The 22,556-nt window shown below is 47.1% G+C and overlaps 1 protein-coding gene across 1 annotated transcript in view; it reads left to right on the forward strand.

The window, feature by feature from the left end:
* LOC139226974 (hepatocyte nuclear factor 1-beta-like) overlaps nt 1-22,556 on the forward strand; it is a 118,035-nt gene that overhangs the window by 60,318 nt on the left and 35,161 nt on the right. Inside the window, exons 5-7 of the mRNA XM_070858065.1 lie at nt 9,385-9,545; nt 13,293-13,434; nt 18,243-18,437. Of these exons, the coding sequence (XP_070714166.1) occupies nt 9,385-9,545; nt 13,293-13,434; nt 18,243-18,437 (498 nt within the window). The remainder of the gene's footprint in view (nt 1-9,384; nt 9,546-13,292; nt 13,435-18,242; nt 18,438-22,556) is intronic.

Consider the following 22,556-nt stretch of genomic DNA (forward strand, 5'->3'; position numbering starts at 1 on the left):
CCTTTAAGGCCACTGCTCACGTACTGTTAATCTGACCCGTCCCTTTAAGACCACTGCTCACGTACTCCCTGGCAAATGCAGGTAATTGCAGATAAATAGAGGCCAATCACCTGGCAATTGCTAATTTGATTGCCAATTTCCTGATCCGGAGAAATGCCTGGCTGTCTATCTCTCTTTTCAAGAATTGTTTTGCATCTATAACAACTTATAGCAATTTGAATCGTGATGACAGAGATGCATTAGATGCAAGAAGTTTATATATACGTGGTGCTGTGAGTTGGAAGCTATAATGTTTATAATAATAGTGGAGTGATGGAGAAAGTATTACAGGAAGTAAGAGTGACACAAGAAATGCACACTACACACAACGGTTAATATACAGGTGCAACGTCCTGAATCCGGAGCTCCAAAAACCGGAATTGTCCAAAAACCGGCCATTTCGCGCATAGCTGATGGAGTCGTCCAGAATCCGGAATTAATGTCCGCAATACAGACATTTTGGAGGCAAAACCTGAAATCCAGCATGGAATCTGTTGAGGATTCCCGATTTCAGACCATTGATTTTCTTGTCTGAAATCCGGAAAAGCACAAAAACCGGAACGGAGTCAGTCCCGAGGATTCCGGATTTCGGACATTGTACCGGTATTAACAGCAGATCTGCCATAGCATTGCCCATGTTGAGTTGCAGTGCTACCAACAACGTAAGATGGGAAAAGTGTTATAAGAACATCAGAACATAAGAAATAGGAGCAGGGGTAGGCCATTCGGCCCCTCGAGCCTGCTCCGCCATTTAAGGAGATCATGGCTGAACTTCTCCCTCAACTCCACTTTCCTGCACTATCGCCATATCCCTTGATTCCCTTAATACCCAAAAATCTATTGATCTCTGTCTCTATCTCTATTTCTATAGCCACCGCTTTCAAAACCCTAGGATGTAGGCCATCAGGTCCAGGGGATTTATTGGCTTTTAGTCCCATTAATTTCTCCAGTACTATTTTTTTACTAATACCAATTTCTTTCGGTTCCTCATTCTCGCTAGACTCTTGGTTCTCCACTATTTCTGGGAGGTTTTTTGCACCTTCTTCCGTGAAGACAGATACAAAGTATTTGTTTAATTTCTCTGCCATTTCCTTATTGCACATTATAATTTCTCCTGTCTCAGCTTGTAAAGGACCCACATTTACTTTTGCTAATCATTTTACATACCTCTTGAAGTTCTCGCTAGTTTACTCTCATATTCTATGTTCCCTTTCTTTATCTATTTCTTGGTCCTCGTTTGCTGAATTCTAAAATCCTCCTAAGTCTCAGGCTTACTGCTGTTTTTGACAACATTATAAGCCTCTTCCTTTGATTTAATACTATCTTTAACTTCTCTTGTTAGCCACAGTTGGACCATTTTTCCTGTGGGGTTTTTGTTCCTTAAAGGAATGTATATTTGTTGTAAATTATGTATTCATTCTTTAAATGCTAACGATTGCTTGTCTATCGTCGTACCTTTTAATAGCTAGGGGATTTGAGTATAGGAGCAGGGAGGTCTTACTGCAGTTGTACAGGGCCTTAGTGAGGCCTCCCCTGGAATATTGTGTACAGTTTTGGTCTCCTAATCTGAGGAAGGACATTCTTGCTATTGAGGGAGTGCAGCGAAGGTTCATCAGACTGATTCCAGGGATAGCTGACTGTCATATGAGGAGTGACTGGATCAACTGGGCCTTTATTCACTGGAGTTTAGAAGGATGAGAGGGGATCTCATAGAAACGTATAAGATTCTGGACAGCTTAGATGCGGGAAGAATGTTCCCGATGTTGGGGAAGTCCAGAACCAGGGAACATAGTCTTAGGATAAGGGGTAGGCCATTTAGGACAGACGAGGAGAAACTTCTTCACTCCGAGAGTTGTTAACCTATGGAATTTCCTGTCGCAGAGAATTGTTGATGCCAGTTCATTCGATATATTCAAGAGTGAGTTAGATATGGCCCTTACGGCTAAAGGGATCAAGGGGTATGGAGAGAAAGCAGGAAAGGGGTACTGAGGGAATGATCAGCCATGATCTTATTGAATGGCGGTGCAGGCTCGAAGGGCCGAATGGCCTGCTCCTGCACCTATTTTCTATGTTTCTATGTAATATAGTTTCCCAATCTATCTTAGACAACTCGCCCCTCATATCTACATAGTTTGCATTGTGATATAGTAACATCATAATAACTATTATACATGCATATCTTTCATAAGGTTCAAACTTTCTATATGTACTATATGCAAAACTTTTAATATTCACTGTTAAGTTTCCCATGGCATTGTCCATGGTCAGTTGGTGAATATAAGCATTTTTTATGTACAAGATGGCAATGGAATTGGGAAAAACTTGGGAAAAAGAGCTCCATGGAGCCACCTAGTGGCCAAGGCTTGCAAATATATTGTTACAGTTGACATAGTAAAATTGAATGTGATTTATAGAAATTTACAATGGTAAATGTTGATAAAGTGTTACCAAAGATTGTGACAAAAGGAATTAAGGTTTATGGATAGGAAGTGTGAACCCTATGAAAGATATATATGTATAATAGTTATTATGATTACTATATCACAAAGCAATGCATGTCTTTTAGGTGTTAGTGTGAAAGATGGCTTTTTACCTTATTTTTGTTTTGCAGTATTTTATGACAATATTCTCCCAGGATATTTTGACTTCCTGTCTTGAGACCTCAAAGATCTGGCTGATTTCAGCTTTCCTGGTCGATGAAATGCAGCAAGAGACCTGAAGAAGACTTGATCAAAAAATCCTGGAAGAACTGTCTTTACCTTGAAGAATGGAAAGTGGTGAAACCGCAAATGGCCAGCTCAGTTATCAATGCACCATGCAAATTCATTTATTTCAGCACATGCATACCGGTGCTGTGCAAAGTTATATCGAAGAGAAGGTACCTGTACCAGGTTACCTGGCTTGAACTGGGACAACAGTAGAAGTGCTCCAATTCACATCAGCACCCCTGGGCTAGGGAAGAGAAAGAATCCGTCAGGATTCCCAATTTTGATCATAATAGAAAGAAAGAAGAAAGACTTGTATTTATATAACAGCTTTCACGACCACTGGATGTCTCAAAGCGATTTAAAGCACTTTTGGAGTGTGGTCACTGTTGTAATGTGGGAAACGTGACAGCCAAGTTGCGCACAGCAAGCTCCTACAAACAGCAATGTGATAATGACCAGATAATCTGTTTTTGTTATGTTGTTTGAGGAATAAATAATGGCCAGGACGCCAGGGATAACTCCCTTGCTCATCTTCGAAGTAGTGCTGTGGGATATTTTACGTCCACTTGAGAGGGAAGACTTGGCCTTGGTTTAACATCTCATCTGAAAGACAACACCTCTGACAGTGCAGCACTCCCTCAGCACTGTGCTGGAGTGTCAGCTTAGATTTTTTTTTATGTGCTCAAGTTCCTGGAATTGGACTTGAACCCACAACCGTCTGATTCAGAAGTGAGTGTGCTACCCACTGAGCCACAGCTGACACTACTAATAGTCAGTGATTCAGTATCTAGTGACTCCTAATGAAAGGTGCATCTATTATGGATATTAGGTGAGGATAGGATCAAGCTCACTGTGCAGTTTGCAATAGTTACTTTGGTCTGTACAGAAGGGTGCCAACAGCTGTGAGAAGTAACTCCGGTATTAGTCAGTGCCTTCAGGAACGTAAGGGAGAAAACGCAGGTAAAAAAGTTTCAACAACAATTTAATTTATATAGCGCCTTAACGTAGTAAAGAGCCCCAAGGTGCTTCACAGGAGCATTATAAAATAAAATTTGACACCGAGCCACATAAGGAGAAATTAGGGCAGCTTGGGTCAGAGAGGTAGGCTTTAAGGAGCGTCTTAAAGGAGGAAAGAGAGGCAGATCTCTGGTTTAAGGAGGGGATTCCAGAGCATTGGGCCTTGGCAGCTGACGGCACGGCCACTAATGGCGGAGTGAATAAAATGGAAGATGCTCATGAGGCGAGAATTAAAGGAGCCCAGATATCTTGGAGGGTTGGAGGAGATTACAGAGTTAGGGAGGGGTGAAGCCATGGAGGGATTTGAAAACAAGGACTTCACAAGCATTCATGTAAAATACTGTTAATTGCCAATGCAGGAATGGACTTTCCTCCTTTTGACAGTTTTACAGGAGACTGAGATGTAAAATAAAGGCTTTTTATTCGGCTCTGGACCATTGTTTGGCCACTGGGCAACAGAACCAGTTAAGTGTTTTATTGTCTTGCTGATGTTTACAAGGCAAACCATTGCAGCATGGGCACGAAAATACAGTTCACTACTGTGTTTATATGGAAAATTGATGAACCTTCACGGGAGCTTTAACAAAAATTAATTTTTGGTCATTAACATAAGATCATAGAAATGCACTCAAAAGCTCCTTTAATCAAACGCCTCCCTTCTAATAGCCAAATGATGTTGATTTGAACAGCTACCCCTCAAGTCACAAAATTATTAATCAATCAGCAATGGTTATATTAGTATGATTGGTGAATGTGGTAAGCAAGACTATGTTGCAGTCCTTTCGGAATGGACCAGGCAATTTCCTGAGGGAGTTGGACATGAGGTGTATGGGTTAGTTATGTTTGGCTTGTGATTCATCATGGTCTGTTGGAGTGGCTTCATTGCCCTTGGAACCACGGAGGAATTTTCCTGAGCTTTCATTGAAGTTGGTCACAGGTTCATTCCCCCTTCATTGTTTCTGCCTCTTCGAGAGTCAGTGTTGTTGGGGAGAGGGGTGAACAAAGTCACACTATTTATTGGCTAGCGGGAAGTATCCAACAGGGTAACAGATTCTAGCCCGAATCTTCATAGGTTTGCATTTAATTTAATCATGATTGAAGAGTTGCTTTGGACGCTATGTGTAGTGACATCATAGAAGCATTCTTTTCGAATGCAATATTTTTGAGTTGGAAACCACCTTCATGGGGGTCATGCAAAGCCATCCTAATATTGCATTGCACCAAAAATTCCTGTGGGCTATTCAGACCGGTCCATTGCCTTTCTGTGAGTCTATGAATCCCATTACATCGCCCCACTTTTCACTGGTTGACTCCGGCGAAGGGAGAAGGGGTATGGGGGCTCTGTTCTTGAGCCCTTGCCTTTTGCTCCCCTGAACCAGCCACTATTTGGTTATCGAGAGTGGTTTAGTGAGGATTATCCGGCCAGTATTTCCTCCCCACTTGCGGGGTCGTACTTGGTCTCCATTCAGTGCCTCCCCGCAGCCGTGATCAGGCATTCAGCAGGGTTTGGGAGCAGATCAAGGTTGTGAGCCCATGTGTGCCCAGTCCGTGGCTTGCAAACGGTGCTGTGTTGCCCCATTTGGTCTATTAATTAAACCTCCGCAACTTGAACAAGGTCGCCTGCAAAAATATTTTATTCTAACTTTCTCCTCTCCTCTCCCGAAGCCCAGGCCCAACTGGAACTTCGCTGAACTGTCCATTATTTGTGCACAAGCCTCGATAGTGAAAAATCCCTGGATAGCAATCAGGAGCTGCTTTCAGTGGGTAGCACACTCGCTTCTGAGTCAGAAAGTTGTGGGTTCAAGTCCCACTCCAGGGACTTGAGCTCAAAAATCTAGGCTGACATTCCAGTGCTGTGCTGGGGGAGTGCTGCACTGTCAGAGGTGCCGTCTTCTAGATAAGATGTCAAACCGAGGCCCAGCCTGTGCTCTGAGGTGGACGTAAAAGATTCAGTAGCGCTTTTTTGAAGAAGAGCAGGGGAGTTATCCCCAGTGTTCTGGCCAATATTTATCCCTCAATCAACATAACAAAAACTGATTATCTGGTCATTATCACATGTGGGAGCTTGCTATGCGCAAATTGGCTGCTGCGTTTCATACATTACAACAGTGACTACACTCCAAGAAGTATTGAATTGGCTGTAAAGTGCTTTGGAACGTCTGGTGGCTGTGAAACGCACTATATAAATACAAGTCTTTCTGTCTGTCTGTCTGTCTTTCTTTCTTTCTCTCTTTCCTTCTTTCTCTCTCTCTCTCTCTCCCTTCCTTCCCTCCCTCGCTTCCTCTCTTCCTCCCTCCCTCCCTGAAATTGGAGCCAGTGTAGTTAGGACCAGCTCGCTCACACCAAGCTCCGTAATGCTCAGTCAGTGGTGCATTTATCCACTGAGCCACGTAGGGAGCCAAAGGTCGCCAACACTTTCAGAACTCTCACACATCTATGTTATTATTTCTGTGATGTCTGAGCAGCTTTCAGAAGGAGTTGTTGAATGAGCAAACAAGCATTACAGTGCCAGAAATATGAAGGAAGTTGGCAACTGGGAAATACAGTGACAACAGTCACACTGAAATATTCAATAATACCATCACCCCAGCATTGCACAATGTTTGCCCTGGACATGATTGAGCTGCTCATGTTGGCAAACTTCCAGCTGTAAACGGCCCTTGTTTTAATTGTCACTGAAAGGCTGCATTCAGGGACTATGATCGAGTGACGACTCAACAGATTTATTAATCATAAATAACACAAGTTACGATAAATGAGCTCATTTTTCATCGAACATTTTGACTTACAAACCATTTGCACTATTTTTCAGCCACTCTGCTCCTGTCCTCTGGAACTCTCTGCCTTGGTTCTTCTGCCTTGTCCCCTCCCTCCCTGCTTTTAAATACCTTCTCATTGACTGTGCCTTTGCTCCGCCCTCTCTCCTCCTCTCGGCTTTTCTCTTTTTCCCTCCTGCTCAGTATCTACTGTTTTCTTTCTCCTTAGCCATGTTCCTTAGGTGTTGGTCTTGGCTCAGTGGGTAGCACCTCTGTCACTGAGTCAGCAGGTTGTGGGTTCAAGCCCCACTCCAAGATTTGAGCATGTAATCTAGGCTGGCCCGCCAGTGCAGTGCTGAGGGAGTGCTGCACTGTTGAAGGTACTGTTTTTTGGGTGAGACGTTAAACCGAGGTCCCGTCTGTTCTCTCAAGGGGATAAGAACATAGAACATAAGAACTCATTGGAATTCAGAAACGTATAAAATTATGAGGGGGCGGATGCAGAGAAGATGTTTCCACTGATAGGGGAGACTAGAACTAGGGGGCATAATCTTAGAATAAGGGGCCGCCCATTTAAAACTGAGATGAGGGGAAATTTCTTCTTTCAGAGGGTTGTAAAACTGTGGAATTCGTTGTCTCAGAGAGCTGTGGAAGCTGGGACATTGAATAAATTTAAGACCGAGATAGACAGTTTCTTAAACGATAAGGGGATAAGGGGTTATGGGAACGGGCGGGGAAATGGACCTGAGTCCATGATTGGATCAGCCATGATCGTATTGAATGGCGGAGCAGGCTCGAGGGGCCATATGGCCTACTCCTGCTCCTATTTCTTATGTTTTTATTACAATAGATCATCTGGTCACTTATCCCATTGCTGTTTGCGGAAACATGCTATGCGAACGAACATTGACTGTCACATTTGCCGACTTTACAATGATGGCTGCATTTCAGAAGTGTTTAATTGGCGCTTTGGGATGTACCAAGGATGTGAAAGGTTCTATATAAATGCACGTTCATTTGTTCCTGCACACCGAGAGGCACTACAGAAATGCAATTTGTTGTTGTCTGTCCATGTTTTTTGTCAAATTTATTTTTCCATTTTGTTTATCTTTCTTTTCTCCCCATTTTCTTCCCTTTCTTCCCTCGTAGGCCACTCGCTGCCCGGTATCTTCCTTCACGAAGGAAGTCAAGGTGCTCTTGGCTATGAACATCTCCACAACCATCAGTGCCCCAACATGGCAAGCTGGCAGGAGGTGCTACTCAGTCAGGGTGAGCCGGGCAGTAGTGTTTTTATTTTCTCAAGATGTTACGCCTCACTAACAAAAAACCCAACCCCCCCGAGGCAAACCTTGGGCAGTCTTGAGAGTTGGACTCTAGTATTCGTCATACTGGGAGAGACTCTCAATCCCAGCCCCTCGCCCTCTCCCCCCGTCCCCCGCCCCCCACCCCCGTCCCCCATAATCAAGTTGGACTGTGCGAGACACCTCTTCCTCCATAAATCACGGTTTAAAAAAAAAACAGCAGTCCTTCTGGAGTTTGTTGCTAACTTTATCTCTTGTTCATTCAGGAGTGCATGGTTTAAAGCATCCGTTTCACTAACATGGCAGTACTCTGTTCACAAGCGCATCTGCTCACAAGTGCTTTCTGGGCACAAGATCGGACGTGATGTTAATTTGTGTCGTGCTTAATCCTGTTTGGTGTGACACAGCAGTTTTCTTTTGGTCATCCGGGTATCTAACCCCCCCCCCCCCCCGAGAAACCTGCACTGGTTTACCTGATACGGAGTGCACACACACTTCCTGTAGGGACATCACGCCACTCAACTAAAACAAGGGAATTTAGGCTCAGGTTGGCAAGAGCCAAGTGTTAGGGACACCCAAATAGGCACATGGGGTACCGTCGGATTTTAACCAGCTTTAAACCAAGTGGCTTACCAACACCGAGCACTTGTACACTGCCTGCTGCTGGCCCATTAGGTCCGCCCTTCCCACTACAGCATTGCCTTGCGGGATTGTCTGAGTGGGAAAAATCCCAGGCCGCAGTAATCCTTCCACTGTGGCACTGTTACTAAGCCAGGCTGGTCGGTCAATCATCGGCAGCAACATGGAGGTTTGCCCATCAGTTGGGTACACGTGTCAGGTTGCCTTCCATATGACTGACCGCCATTGCCAATCACCGCCCAGATAGTTGATGGCAGGGGAAGGGGAAGTCCAGCACTTTCAAAGAAAATCGGAGCTTTGTCACAAGTTTACATCAGGCAATTCCTTTTGAATTTTCTTGAGTCGAAACATAGAAACATAGAAAATAGGTGCAGGAGTAGGCCATTCGGCCCTTTGAGCCTGCACCGCCATTCAGTGAGTTCATGGCTGAACATGCAACCTCAGTACCCCATTCCTGCTTTCTCGCCATACCCCTTGATCCCCCTAGAAACATAGAAAATCGAGATTGCATTCAGATTTGGTCACATAGTGCATCTTAAAAAAGCTAATGGAAAATTATTTTTTGAACAGATAAATGCCTACATTGGCTGAAATTCTTAATTGTATTTAGCTTTTATCGTCTTGTTTTTTTCTCTCCATTTTAAAGTGTGTCATGGTTTGATGTTCTTATCACATCTACTTTTGCACCCAGCACTGTTGGTCTCCTTGTCCTGCTGCTTACTGGGAAAGCAGGCAGCACTGACTGACGTGCTCAAACACACCAGAGACCTTTCACCTTTGCCCCCACCACCATGTCAGTGTTTACTTCGTGTGTTCATTCTGTTTGCTCTCAGTCAGGGCCCTTGTCGGTTCACAGGCTGAAATACAATTCAATCTACCTCAGTGTATTTGATTTTTTGATTTTTACTTTTTCTTTCGCAACAGGAGTGCGCTATGGTCAGCAAGGTACCAGCGAGGTCTCCTCTTCCACGGCAATCAGCCACCATGGCAACAGTGCCATGGTAACCAGCCAAACAGTTTTACAGCAAGTCTCGCCGGCAAACCTGGACCCCGGCCACACTCTGCTGTCACCTGATGGCAAGATGGTGAGTACACCTGTAGCATTGTAACTGCAATGCTGATAAGATAAGAGTCTGAGAAGGCAAAGCAAACAAGTCTTTTTTTTTAATGGCGGACGAGCTTGTAGAACACAATGAGGGCATTGTCGGAAAAGGTCTGGAATCCAAAGTAAGTTAGAGCTGAAAGGCAGTGCCGTAACCCTCAGCCTGCACAGCACTAAAGGTGCAAATTCTGCACTCAGCCAATTAAACTGACAAAGAAACCTTTTCAATTTATTGATTAAACACATTGGGCGTGACACTTTTCGTTATCATTGGCAACATTCACATTGATAATAAGCTCATTTATTTCATTTTTCACTTGGTTTCTTTGACATTCCCTCCCGTAGCGTTGCCTACATAACAACAGTCAGTGCACCTCAAAACTAATACATTGTATGCGAGGTGCTGTGGGATGTCCTGATAAAGCACAAAATAAGGGGGTTTACTTTCTTTTACCTCTCCGTGGCTCAGTGGGTAGCACACCCGTCTCTGAGTCAGAAGGTGGTGGGCTGAAGTCCCACTCCAGAGACTTGAGCACAAAATTCCAGGCAGACACTCCAGCACAGTGCTGTCGGAGGTGCCGTCTTTCACAGGAGGCGCTAAACCGAGGCCCCGTCTGCTCTCTCAGGTGAACGTAAAAGATCCCATGGCACCATTGTGAAGAAGAGCAGGGGAGTTATCCCGGGTGTCCTGGTCGATATTTATCCCTCAATCAACATAACAAAACAACAGATTATCTGGTCATTATCACATTGCTATTTGTGGGAGCTTGCTGTGCGCAAATTGGCTGACACATTTCTTGCACTGCAACAGTGACTACACTCCAAAAGTACTTCATTAGCTGTAAACCACTTTGGGATGTCTGGTGGCTGTGAAGGGTGCTATATAAATGCAAGTCTTTCTTTTTACCTTTCCATCCAATTGTACAGCCTCCTACTCTAACTGTTTCCAAACAGTGGAAGTCTTAACCTCTCCAAGCTTCCCTTCCTCTTTCAGTGCTTTAAATCCATAGTACAGTGCCAACCAAGCCCAACTTCTCGATTTACCTCACTCACTGTCCCCTACTTATTTCAATCTCATTTATCAGCCTTCCACTCTGGTCCCTGCACCACATGTCATACTTGGCTGAGAGGAGGGGCGAGAGACCAGCTTCCAGTTAGACCGTCGGCTGCGAGGAAGTACCAGTGAATGGTCTGGAAGCGACTGTTTCTATTTTCCTCTCTTTCTGTCGGGAAGGGCTAGACCTCTGCTCAGTGCCTTCCACGGTGACACAGTTGGGATCAGGTGTGGGCGTTACATCTTGTGGCACTGTGGACTGGAGCTCCGCCATGCTGCATCGCTGCGCCGGCCCTCAAATGTCTTTCCTAAAGAGGGATTTGGGAAGTATATACGCAGACATCAAAATCCCATTTGCAGGACATACTCCTTGAAGGGGGACTTCGCTCAGTTCTGCGAAGGAAAATGTTCCATTCCAACCCAATGTCTAGGTATATCTGAGCGCTTTCCATCAAACCTCAACCTGAATCACAGGCCAAACCTTGGGGGAGAAGCTCAGTATCGCCCCGTTTAGGGCATTAACTTTCGAAAGCTGGAAAAATTAGCGCCAGGTACTATTGATTCCTAGCTTTTTCTAAATTCGGCGTTAGTGCTCCAGGAAGGAAGTGAAATGGTAAATTCCTGGAGCGTTAAAGGACGTGGGCGGGATGGTAGTGGTGCAACGTGGCACGATGCCCCATGCAGCGCTGCCCCCGATCTGAGACTCCTTCCTTCCCTTAAAGGGACAGACCATCGCTGCAGGCTCTGCATTGGGACCAGTGAGCCAGTCCCCGACAGCAGCCGCGATCCGGCTCGATCAGCTCTACGCGCTCTCGCAGAGTGTCGGGCTGATCGACTGTGGCCCAGGAAGACTCCAAAAAATCCACAAGGCACACTCTGAAAAATTTTCTCTGACCCACCCCGACCTCCCCTTTAACTTCCGCCTCCCGAGCGCTCGGCCTCCCGAACAACGCCTCCCGCAGCTCTCGTTGTGGTCGCCCAGCGATGCTGCGGGGGATGGAACTGAAGCTCGGGTCTGGGGCGGTGCGCACGGCAATGGCGCCTCGCTCTCCGGGCGCAGGAGATCGCGGCATAAGGGTGTTACCACCACCACAAACCTCTCGGCCAAGTTAGCGGGAATCGTTCATCTCGCCACGCCCGGTCGGTAAGTCGTTAGTGCCCCCGTTACCCCCCCACCCCCCCGTCACAGGCGCTAAAAGGAGGTGTTAAGGAGGGCCAATTTCAAGGCCTTTATATTTATGGATGTGCGGAGCGTTTCACAGTGTGGATGCCTATCCCCTGGGTCAAGTCACTCTGCGGTGCAGGATAATTAGGAGCAACCGGGACTTGCTCATTGTCTGGAGAATGAACACTTAAAAACATCTCCAGCGTGAGTCACCACCTTCAGGAGAGAAAGGAAGAAAAAGGAAATGAAGAGGTTTTTCTCTTCATCTTCCCCACCAAAAACCCCCCTCAAAAAACCCACCCTCTTATCGTGATTGATGATAACGCTTGTAAGAAAAAACTTAAACTGTCAAATTAATCTGTGCCTTTTAAAAGGGAAGTGGATAAAGATTTGGTGAAAAAAAACATGTAAAAAGGGTGTAGGGAAAGCAAGGGAATGGCGCTGTGTGGAACGCCCTGTCCGAGAGCCAGCACTGGCACAAAGGCCAAATGGCCGCCTTCTCTGTTGTAAAATGATCCGGTTCTATGAGTATGTAAAGAGAAAAGATACGTTAACGTTCCCGGCATTGATCTTTCACCAAGTATCCACCTCCTGGCGGCCTTGAAAGTTGGTTCAAGGCCTCAAATTAATTTCATCCTTTCATCCGCATGGTGTAAACAGTTCTCGAAATGGATGTTTTCCGTTGACAGACATTAATTGCAGTTAGATTGTTGCTGCTAACCATTTGACGGTGTTCGGCACTATGTGCTGTTGGTGCGTTTCGCACATTTCAACAGTGACTGCACTCCAAAAGGCACTTCATTGGCCTTAAAGCACTTTGAGACAGCCAGTGGCCGTGAAAGGCGCTACATAAATCCAAGTCTTTCTTTATGTAGCTGCTGTCAGTACGTGCAGGGCATCACTTTACACATCGTGTGTAGAGGAGGTGGTGAGAATTAGTTAGTGCTGGAAGGTGTTCACTGCAGGAGTGTTTATGTTTCAGGTACAAGTTCTTTGGAACCCAAAGCTTCCTTTTAGGAACATAGGAAATGTAGTGGATCGGAAAAGACCATTGGTCCCAGTGTCCCTTTACGAGAGCAATCCTAGCTGTATTGGGACACTCGATGGGGTTATTGACTCAGGGTGGATGGGGATATTGACACGGGGTGGATGGGGATATTGACATTGGGTGGATGGGGATATTGACACGGGGTTGGTGAGGTACCATGTCTTGTTCATGACTTTCAGGGACTGCTTCAGGTAACTAGTCCTTGGAACGATGCTAGTGAAATCAGCCCAGTCTGTACAATTTCCAGTGAAAATCACTATTGTGGCCAGGGACAAACCCCAGGCCATTCTCCTTGTGTATATAAAAAATTGTATAATGCAGAGGGTCTGTAATGCGCGGCACTATTTCCGGATGCGCTGGCCCGTTTAATGGTGGGCCGCGCTGGCTGAAAACACACCACTGCATTGGTAGCTTTTCACTTCCGCGTTGTGTCTGACCTGGTTTTCCCTTTCTCTCCGTTTAGATCACTGCCGCCGGAGGACCCTTGCCTCCAGTCAGCACGTTGACAAATATCCACAGCTTGTCACAGCCTTCACATCACAATCATCAACAAACGCAGAATCTCATCATCAACCCCCTCTCGGGAGTCATGGCAATAGCACAAAGTACGGCCCTTTTCCAACCAACTCGGTTTTACTGAGAGCGACATTTAACCACCTGCCTTTTTGCTTTGTCAACAGGGTTCTGGAGACTTGGGTTAGCGTGTGCTTATGTTTATTCATGATGGATTTGCTGCAGGGCACTGCACCTGAGGGCTCCGTCGGCAAAATGGATACACCATGTGGTGTGGCACTGAGACATAGAGAGCTGTAGGGCCGTAAAGGTTGACTCCTATCTCTACCCATTTAATTGATCCCCACCGATAGGCGAGGCGTTAGACGTTGAGTAAGAGCTCCCAAGAGGGGAGTCATGCTCAAAGGGACGATGTGTCTTTTCGCCTCCGCTATTATTGCGGGCAACACTGGCCAAGCTGTCGGGCAGCATCTGTGGAGAGAGAAATAGAGTTAACGTTTTATATCGATGACCCTTCGTCAGAGCTGGCGAATGTTCGAAATGAACAGATTCTTAAGGAGCACTGAAAGGGGGAGGGGAGAAAAGAACTCTCTGTTTCCCATGGCAGCTGGTAATTATTCTGTCATTCACACCCTATAAGAACATAAGAAATAGGAACAGGAGTAGGCCATACGGCCCCTCGAGCCTGCTCCGCCATTCAATAAGATCATGGCTGATCCGATCATGGACTCAGCTCCACTTCCCCGCCCGCTCCCCATAACCCCTTATCCACTTATCGTTTAAGAAACTGTCTATTTCTGTGTTAAATTTATTCAATGTCCCAGCTTCCACAGCTCTCTGAGGCAGCGAATTCCACAGATTTACAACCCTCTGAGAAGACATTTCTCCTCATCTCTATTTTAAATGGGCAGCCCCTTATTCTAAGATCGTGCCCTCTAGTTCTAGTCTCCCCCATCAGTGGAACCATCCTCTCTGCATCCACCTTGTCAAGCCCCCTCATAATCTTATACGTTATGATAAGATCACCTCTCATTCTTCTGAATTCCAATGAGTAGAGGCCCAACCTACTCAACCTTTCCTCATAAGTCAACCCCCTCATCCCCGGAATCAACCTAGTGAACCTTATCGAGACTGATCTCTTTCTAACTTCTGCCGTTATTATCTCAAGTCAGCCCATCATCCCTTTTGTCTCTCTAATCTCTCCTGCCTTCCACCCTATCACCGACCTTCCCTTTTGATCTTTCCTCCCCTCCCCCTTTCAGTGCTCCTTAAGAATCTGTTCATTTCGAACATTCGCCAGTTCTGACAAAGGGTCATCGACTGAAATGTTAACTCTGTTTTTCTCTCTACAGATGCTGCCTGACCCGCTGAGATTTCCAGCATGTTCTGTTTTTATTTCAGATTCCAGCATCCGCAGTATTTTGCTTTTGTTTTACTGGCCAGGCTGTATTTGTTGTCGAGGTGGGCGACTGGGTGACATCACCAAAACCCAGGTCACCAATTGGAGCGTGGGCAGGAACTTCGGCGGGGCACTGGCACAGCAGCGATGCGGCGAGAGACCGTGGCGGAGGAGCGGCGAGAGACCGTGGCGGAGGAGCGGCGAGAGACCGTGGCGGAGGAGCGGCGAGAGACCGTGGCGGAGGTGAGGCGAGAGACTGTGGCGGAGGAGCGGCGAGAGACCGTGGCGGAGGTGCGGCGAGAGACCGTGGCGGAGGTGCGGCGAGAGACCGTGGCGGAGGAGCGGCGAGAGACCGTGGCGGAGGAGAGGCGAGAGACCGTGGCGGAGGAGCGGCGAGAGACCGTGGCGGAGGAGCGGCGAGAGATCGTGGCGGAGGAGCGGCGAGAGACCGTGGCGGAGGTGCGGCGAGAGATCGTGGCGGAGGAGCGGCGAGAGATCGTGGCGGAGGAGCGGCGAGAGACCGTGACGGAGGTGCGGCGAGAGACCGTGGCGGAGGAGAGGCGAGAGACCGTGGCGGAGGAGCGGCGAGAGACCGTGGCGGAGGAGCGGCGAGAGATCGTGGCGGAGGAGCGGCGAGAGACCGTGGCGGAGGTGCGGCGAGAGATCGTGGCGGAGGTGAGGCGAGAGACCGTGGCGGAGGAGCGGCGAGAGACCGTGGCGGAGAAGCGGCGAGAGACCGTGGCGGAGGTGTGGCGAGAGACCGTGGCGGAGGTGAGGCGAGAGACCGTGGCGGAGGTGAGGCGAGAGACCGTGGCGGAGGTGAGGCGAGAGACCGTGGCGGAGGAGCGGCGAGAGACCGTGGCGGAGGTGAGGCGAGAGACCGTGGCGGAGGAGAGGCGAGAGACCGTGGCGGAGGAGCGGCGAGAGACCGTGGCGGAGGTGAGGCGAGAGACCGTGGCGGAGGAGAGGCGAGAGACCGTGGCGGAGGAGCGGCGAGAGACCGTGGCGGAGGTGAGGCGAGAGACCGTGGCGGAGGTGCGGCGAGAGATCGTGGGGGAGGTGCGGCGAGAGACCGTGACGGAGGTGCGGCGAGAGACTGTGGCGGAGGTGCGGTGAGAGACCGTGGCGGAGGAGCGGCGAGAGACAGTGGCGGAGGTGCGGTGAGAGATCGTGGCGGAGGTGCGGCGAGAGACCGTGACGGAGGTGCGGCGAGAGATCGTGGCGGAGGTAAGGGGGGATGATCAGGGCAGAGGAACGGAGAGAGATCGGGGCTTGACCTGAGCACGGAGGTCAACACCTGCCCCCCGCCGATTCTCTGAACCGCCTTCCAGTCGAGCAGGGCTCTGCACCAGGGGCTTCGTCTCACAAAAGCTACCCGCATCAAAGTCACGCCCTTAGACGAGAGGAGAAAATCAAAAGAGAACAAAATCTGCTTTTATTAAAAATGTATTATGTGGAAGAATGTAAAGTAACATTTTTATTAACTGTATTTTTGAGTTAAGAATAATTTTGGCTCCATTTGCACTAGATCTGGTGTTGGTATAAAATGCTTTGCACCAGCACAAGGAAGTTATAGCGTAAATCAGGAGTCTAGGCCCAATCAGACTGCCAAGCAAAGCAGGGACCCCCTCCTCTGTTTTGCACAGGCCCTACAGGTGTAGGGGTATGGTATGGTAGTGTAGTGGCTATGCTGCTGGACTAGCAACACGGAGATCCTGAGTTCAAATCTCAAGTCCGAGCAATGTGTCTGGTCAGTTATGACCATAAGAGTTGCTGGATTCTCACAAAACCACAATTGGTTCACTAGTTGTCCTTGAGGGAAGAGAATCTGCCACCCCTTCCTGATCTGGCTTATTAGTGACTGTATTCTACACTTCATGACTAAATCTTAATTCCCTTTGACGTGGCCTAGCATGCTACTCAGTTATAGAACAACTAGGAGTGGCAATAAGTGTGGCCTTGCCAGAATCGGTCACATCCCAAGAACATCTATGAATTCTGAAGGTGGAAATATGAGGATGTCACAGAGACCAGTCAGCCTTTCATAATCCATTCATCTAATGAAATCCCCATTGCAGCATCCTGATAGTTAAACGATTCTAGAATTTACATCGGATTACACAGGCTATACGGCACAGAAACAGGCCGTTCGGCCCAACCAGCAACAGTCCATGCCGGTGTTTATGCTCCACTCGAGCCTCCTCCTGCCTTTCCCCATCTAAATCTATCCGCACAACCCTTCTCCCTCATATGCTTGTCGAGCCTCCCCTTAAAGGCGTCTATACTATTCGCTTCAACCACTCCCTGTGGTAGCGAGCTCCACATTCTCACCACTCTCTGGGGTAAAGAAGTTTCTTCTGAATTTCCCATTGGATTTCTTGGTGACTATCTTATATTGATGGCCTCTAGTTATGCTCTTCCCCACAAGTGGAAACATTCTCTCTGTATCCACTCTGTCAAAACCTTTCATAATTTTAAAGACCTCTGTTAGGTCACCCCCCTACCCCTCCCCCCCCCCCCTCCCACTACCCCCAGCCTTCTATTTTCAAGAGAAAAGTGACCCAGCCTGTTCATCCTTTTCTGCGATGTATACCCTCCCATTTCTGGTATTATCTATCTGGAAGTCTATTGCATGTGTCGATCACTCTTTGTGCAAAGAAGGACTTTCTGATATCAATCCCAACAGGATCTTTTACACGTCAAACCGGTGTCCCCGAATTCTACTCCTTTACACCTGCCCAACTCGTTCTCTCATTTCCCAGCCCCCTCTCCCGATTCCATTCCAGTGCCACTTCTAGTTTTGTATCAGCTGCGAATCTGATGACTCTGCACTGAGTTTCTGAATGACGGTTCTTTATTTAAATTAGAAACCGTATTTGTTCCCAGCACCAAGCCCTGGGGCACCTCAATCAGTACTCCCATTCATCCTCCCCCCCTCCCCCTCTAATGAGTACTCAGTCTATCCTACCCATCAGTCAATTTATTATCACTTAAAGGTGAAGTCTCATAGGAGTACTTTCTATCTGTTTTGGCCTATTTTTTTTTTGAATAGATGAACAATGGGTGGGGGACTACTTTAAACTTTCCCTTTAATCATAGAGTCAGAGAAATTTACAGCCATTTCGGCCTATCATGTCCGTGCCGGCCGACAAAGAGCTATCCAGCCTAATCCCACTTTGGTCCATAGCCCTGTAGGTTGTGGCACTTCAAGTGCACATCCAAGTACTTTTACAATGAGGTGAGGGTTTCTGCCTCTACCACCCTTTCAGGCAGTGAGTTCCAGACCCTCGCCATCCTCTGGGTGAAGAAATTTCTCCTCAAATCCCCTCTAAACCTCCTACCACTTACTTTAAATCTATGCCCCCCCTGGTTGTTGACCGCCGAAAGTATCAAACCATTTGTGTAAATTTAATTTGAACCATTCCTTTACGAGAAAAGTCTTTTGGGGCCGCAGTGTACTGATATCGTTCTCCTGTGTTTTTTTTTTACTTCACTTTTCAGGTATAAGCACATCCCAAGGGCAGAGCGTCCCTGTTATAAATAGCGTCACGGCGGGCAGTCTAGCAGCTTTACAGCCCGTGCAGTTCTCCCAGCAACTTCACAGTCCGCACCAGCAGCCAATCATGCAGCAGTCTCAGAGTCACATGTCGCAGCAACCCTTCATGGCCGCCGTGACCCAGCTGCAAAACTCTCACAGTAAGACGGTGTCGCGTGGGTCGGAGGTCGGGTGGGTCGGAGGTGGGGTGGGTGCTCGATTTAAAAAAAAAACAGGGCCTGACTGTAATGAAAGTAGGATGATTAACTGTTCCAAATCCACGCCAAAACTTGCACCATCTTTTGCCTGATTACCAACTGAAGTCAAACAGGTGGAAGAAAAAGCTGCAGAGCTTTTTAATCACCCTTAAATGAAATAAAATATATTGTTTGGGGGATTTTTTTTGTTTTTGTTGCATTCCTGCCTTGGCTTAGGATATTTTTTTTTTCCTGATCTCAAAATTAAGTTATGGGGTTTTCAGCTGGCTAGGCCCTAAACTCCCTCCTAAACCTCTCTGCCTCTCTCTCCTCCTTTTAAGACCCTTCTTAAAGCCTAGCTGTTTGACCAAGCTTTTGCTCACCTGCCGCAATTTCTCTTATGTGACTCGGTGTCAAAAGTTTTGTCTTGTAACACTCCTGTGAAGCGCCTTGGGCTGTTTTACTATGTTAAAGGCGCCATATAAAGTTGTTGTTGTTGCTGTCTCTCCCCTGGAGTCTCCAGCCCTGTCGCGACTATGGAATTCCTCGAGATCACCATCCGAGCCACTCACAGACTGTCCTGGAGATGGTCTTGGGGATGGAAGGGAACAGTGTGTGTGTGTGTGTGAAAATGCGCACGTTTGCGAACAAGCAAGAGGGTGGCAGCCATTTTGTAAGATAAATTTGATCAGTGTTCTTCCGCAAGGGGGAGGGTTGGTGTTCTGGAAGGGTGAAATCTAATGGGCCAAAAAGACCTTCTACATCCAGACTTACCTGGTGATCTTGCGAAGGGCTCACCTGCCAGCCGAAAATTAGACAAACCGAGGCCGCCAAGCTCCAGCATGAGGCAGTGCTGGGGCTCAGGCCCATCCTGACTGGGAGTCAAGTATAGAAACATAGAAACATAGGTGCAGAAGTAGGCCATTTGGCCCTTCTAGCCTGCACCGCCATTCAATGAGTTCATGGCTGAACATGCAACTTCAGTACCCCATTCCTGATTTCTCGCCATACCCCTTGATCCCCCTAGTAGTAAGGACTACATCTAACTCCTGTTTGAATATATTTAGTGAATTGGCCTCAACAACTTTCTGTGGTAGAGAATTCCACAGGTTCATCACTCTCTGGGTGAAGAAGTTTCTCCTCATCTCGGTCCTAAATGGCTTACCCCTTATCCTTAGACTGTGTCCCCTGGTTCTGGACTTCCCCAACATTGGGAACATTCTTCCTGCATCTAACCTGTCTAACCCCGTCAGAATTTTAAACGTTTCTATGAGGTCCCCTCTCATTCTTCTGAACTCCAGTGAATACAAGCCCAGTTGATCCAGTCTTTCTTGATAGGTCAGTCCCGCCATCTCGGGAATCAGTCTGGTGAACCTTCGCTGCACTCCCTCAATAGCAAGAATGTCCTTCCTCAAGTTAGGAGACCAAAACTGTACACAATACTCCGGGTGTGGCCTCACCAAGGCCCTGTACAACTGCAGCAACACCTCCCTGCCCCTGTACTCAAATCCCCTCGCTCTGAAGGCCAACATGCCATTTGCTTTCTTAACCGCCTGCTGTACCTGCATGCCAACCTTCAATGACTGATGTACCATGACACCCAGGTCTCGTTGCACCTCCCCTTTTCCTAATCTGTCACCATTCAGATAATAGTCTGTCTCTCTGTTTTTACCACCAAAGTGGATAACCTCACATTTATCCACAGTATACTTCATCTGCCATTCATTTGCCCACTCACCTAACCTATCCAAGTCGCTCTGCAGCCTCATAGCATCCTCCTCGCAGCTCACACTGCCGCCCAACTTAGTGACATCCGCAAATTTGGAGATACTACATTTAATCCCCTCGTCTAAATCATTAATGTACAGTGTAAACAGCTGGGGCCCCAGCACAGAACCTTGCGGTACCCCACTAGTCACTGCCTGCCATTCTGAAAAGTCCCCATTTACTCCTACTCTTTGCTTCCTGTCTGACAACCAGTTCTCAATCCATGTCAGCACACTACCCCCAATCCCATGTGCTTTAACTTTGCACATTAATCTCTTGTGTGGGACCTTGTCGAAAGCCTTCTGAAAGTCCAAATATACCACATCAACTGGTTCTCCCTTGTCCACTCTACTGGAAACATCCTCAAAAAATTCCAGAAGATTTGTCAAGCATGATTTCCCTTTCACAGATCGATGCTGACTTGGACCTAACATGTCATCTCTTTCCAAATGCACTGCTATGACATCCTTAATAATTGATTCCATCATTTTACCCACTACCGATGTCAGGCTGACCGGTCTATAATTCCCTGTTTTCTCTCTCCCTCCTTTTTTAAAAAGTGGGGTTACATTGGCTACCCTCCACTCTATAGGAACTGATCCAGAGTCAATGGAATGTTGGAAAATGACTGTCAATGCATCCGCTATTTCCAAGGCCATCTCCTTAAGTACTCTGGGATGCAGTCCATCAGGCCCTGGGGATTTATCGGCCTTCAATCCCATCAATTTCCCCAACACAATTTCCCGACTAATAAAGGTTTCCCTCATTTCCTCCTCCTTACTAGACCCTCTGACCCCTTTTATATCCGGAAGGTTGTTTGTGTTCTCCTTAGTGAATACCGAACCAAAGTATTTGTTCAATTGGTCCGCCATTTCTTTGTTCCCCGTTATGACTTCCCCTGATTCTGACTGCAGGGGACCTACGTTTGTCTTTACTAACCTTTTTCTCTTTACATATCTATAGAAACTTTTGCAATCCGTCTTAATGTTCCCTGCAAGCTTCTTCTCGTACTCCATTTTCCCTGCCCTAATCAAACCCTTTGTCCTCCTCTGCTGAGTTCTAAATTTCTCCCAGTCCCCGGGTTCGCTGCTATTTCTGGCCAATTTGTATGCCACTTCCTTGGCTTTAATACTATCCCTGATTTCCCTTGATAGCCACGGTTGAGCCACCTTCCCTTTTTTATTTTTACGCCAGACAGCAATGTACAATTGTTGTAGTTCATCCATGCGGTCTCTAAATGTCTGCCATTGCCCATCCACAGTCAACCCCTTCAGTATCATTCGCCAATCTATCCGAGCCAATTCACGCCTCATACCTTCAAAGTTAGCCTTCTTTAAGTTCTGGACCATGGTCTCTGAATTAACTGTTTCATTCTCCATCCTAATGCAGAATTCCACCATATTATGGTCACTCTTCCCCAAGGGGCCTCGCACAACGAGATTGCTAATTAATCCTCAAAAGGATATGCTTGCTTTGGAGGCAGTTCAGAGAAGGTTCACTAGGTTGATTCCGGGGATGAGGGGGTTGACTTATGAGGAAAGATTGAGTAGGTTGGACCTCTACTCATTGAAATTCAGAAGAATGAGAGGTGATCTTATTGAAATGTATAAGATTATGAGGGAGCTTGACAAGGTGGATGCAGAGAGGATGTTTCCACTGATGGGGGAGACTAGAACTAGAGGGCATGATCTTAGAATAAGGGGCCGCCAATTTAGCAGCTCTCGGATTACTCAGCCAAGGGTCCATTGGGAAAGTAGATGGTGATTGTTGTCGGCTTTCCGACCACGGGGGTCATCACTGTGATGCCCAACATTCTCACCCAGTGCTAGGAACATAGGAGCAGGAGGAGGCCATTTGGCCCCTCGAGCCTGCTCCGCCTTTCAGTGAGATCATGGCTGATCTGCGACCTAACTCCATATACCCGCCTTTGGCCTATATCCCTTAATACCTTTGGTTAGCAGCAAGCTATCAATCTCCGATTTAAAATTAACAATTGATCTAGCATGAATTGCCGTTTGCGGAAGAGAGTTACAAAATTCTACCACCCGTTGTGTGTAGAAGTGTTTCCTAATTGCACTCCTGAAAGGTCAGGCTCTCATTTATAGACTATGTCCTAGAATCCCCAAACAGTGCAAATAGTTTCTCTCTATCTACCCCATCTGTTCCCCTTAATATCTTGAAATCTTCGATCAGATCACCCCCTAACCTAAATTCTAGGGAATATAACCCTAATTTGTGTAATCAACCCTCGTAACTTAACCCTTGAAGTCCGGGTATCATTCTGGTAAACTACGCTGCACTCCCTCCAAGATGTGG

Source organism: Pristiophorus japonicus, chromosome 16 (genome assembly GCF_044704955.1).
Source record: "Pristiophorus japonicus isolate sPriJap1 chromosome 16, sPriJap1.hap1, whole genome shotgun sequence".
Lineage (NCBI taxonomy): Eukaryota > Metazoa > Chordata > Chondrichthyes > Pristiophoridae > Pristiophorus > Pristiophorus japonicus.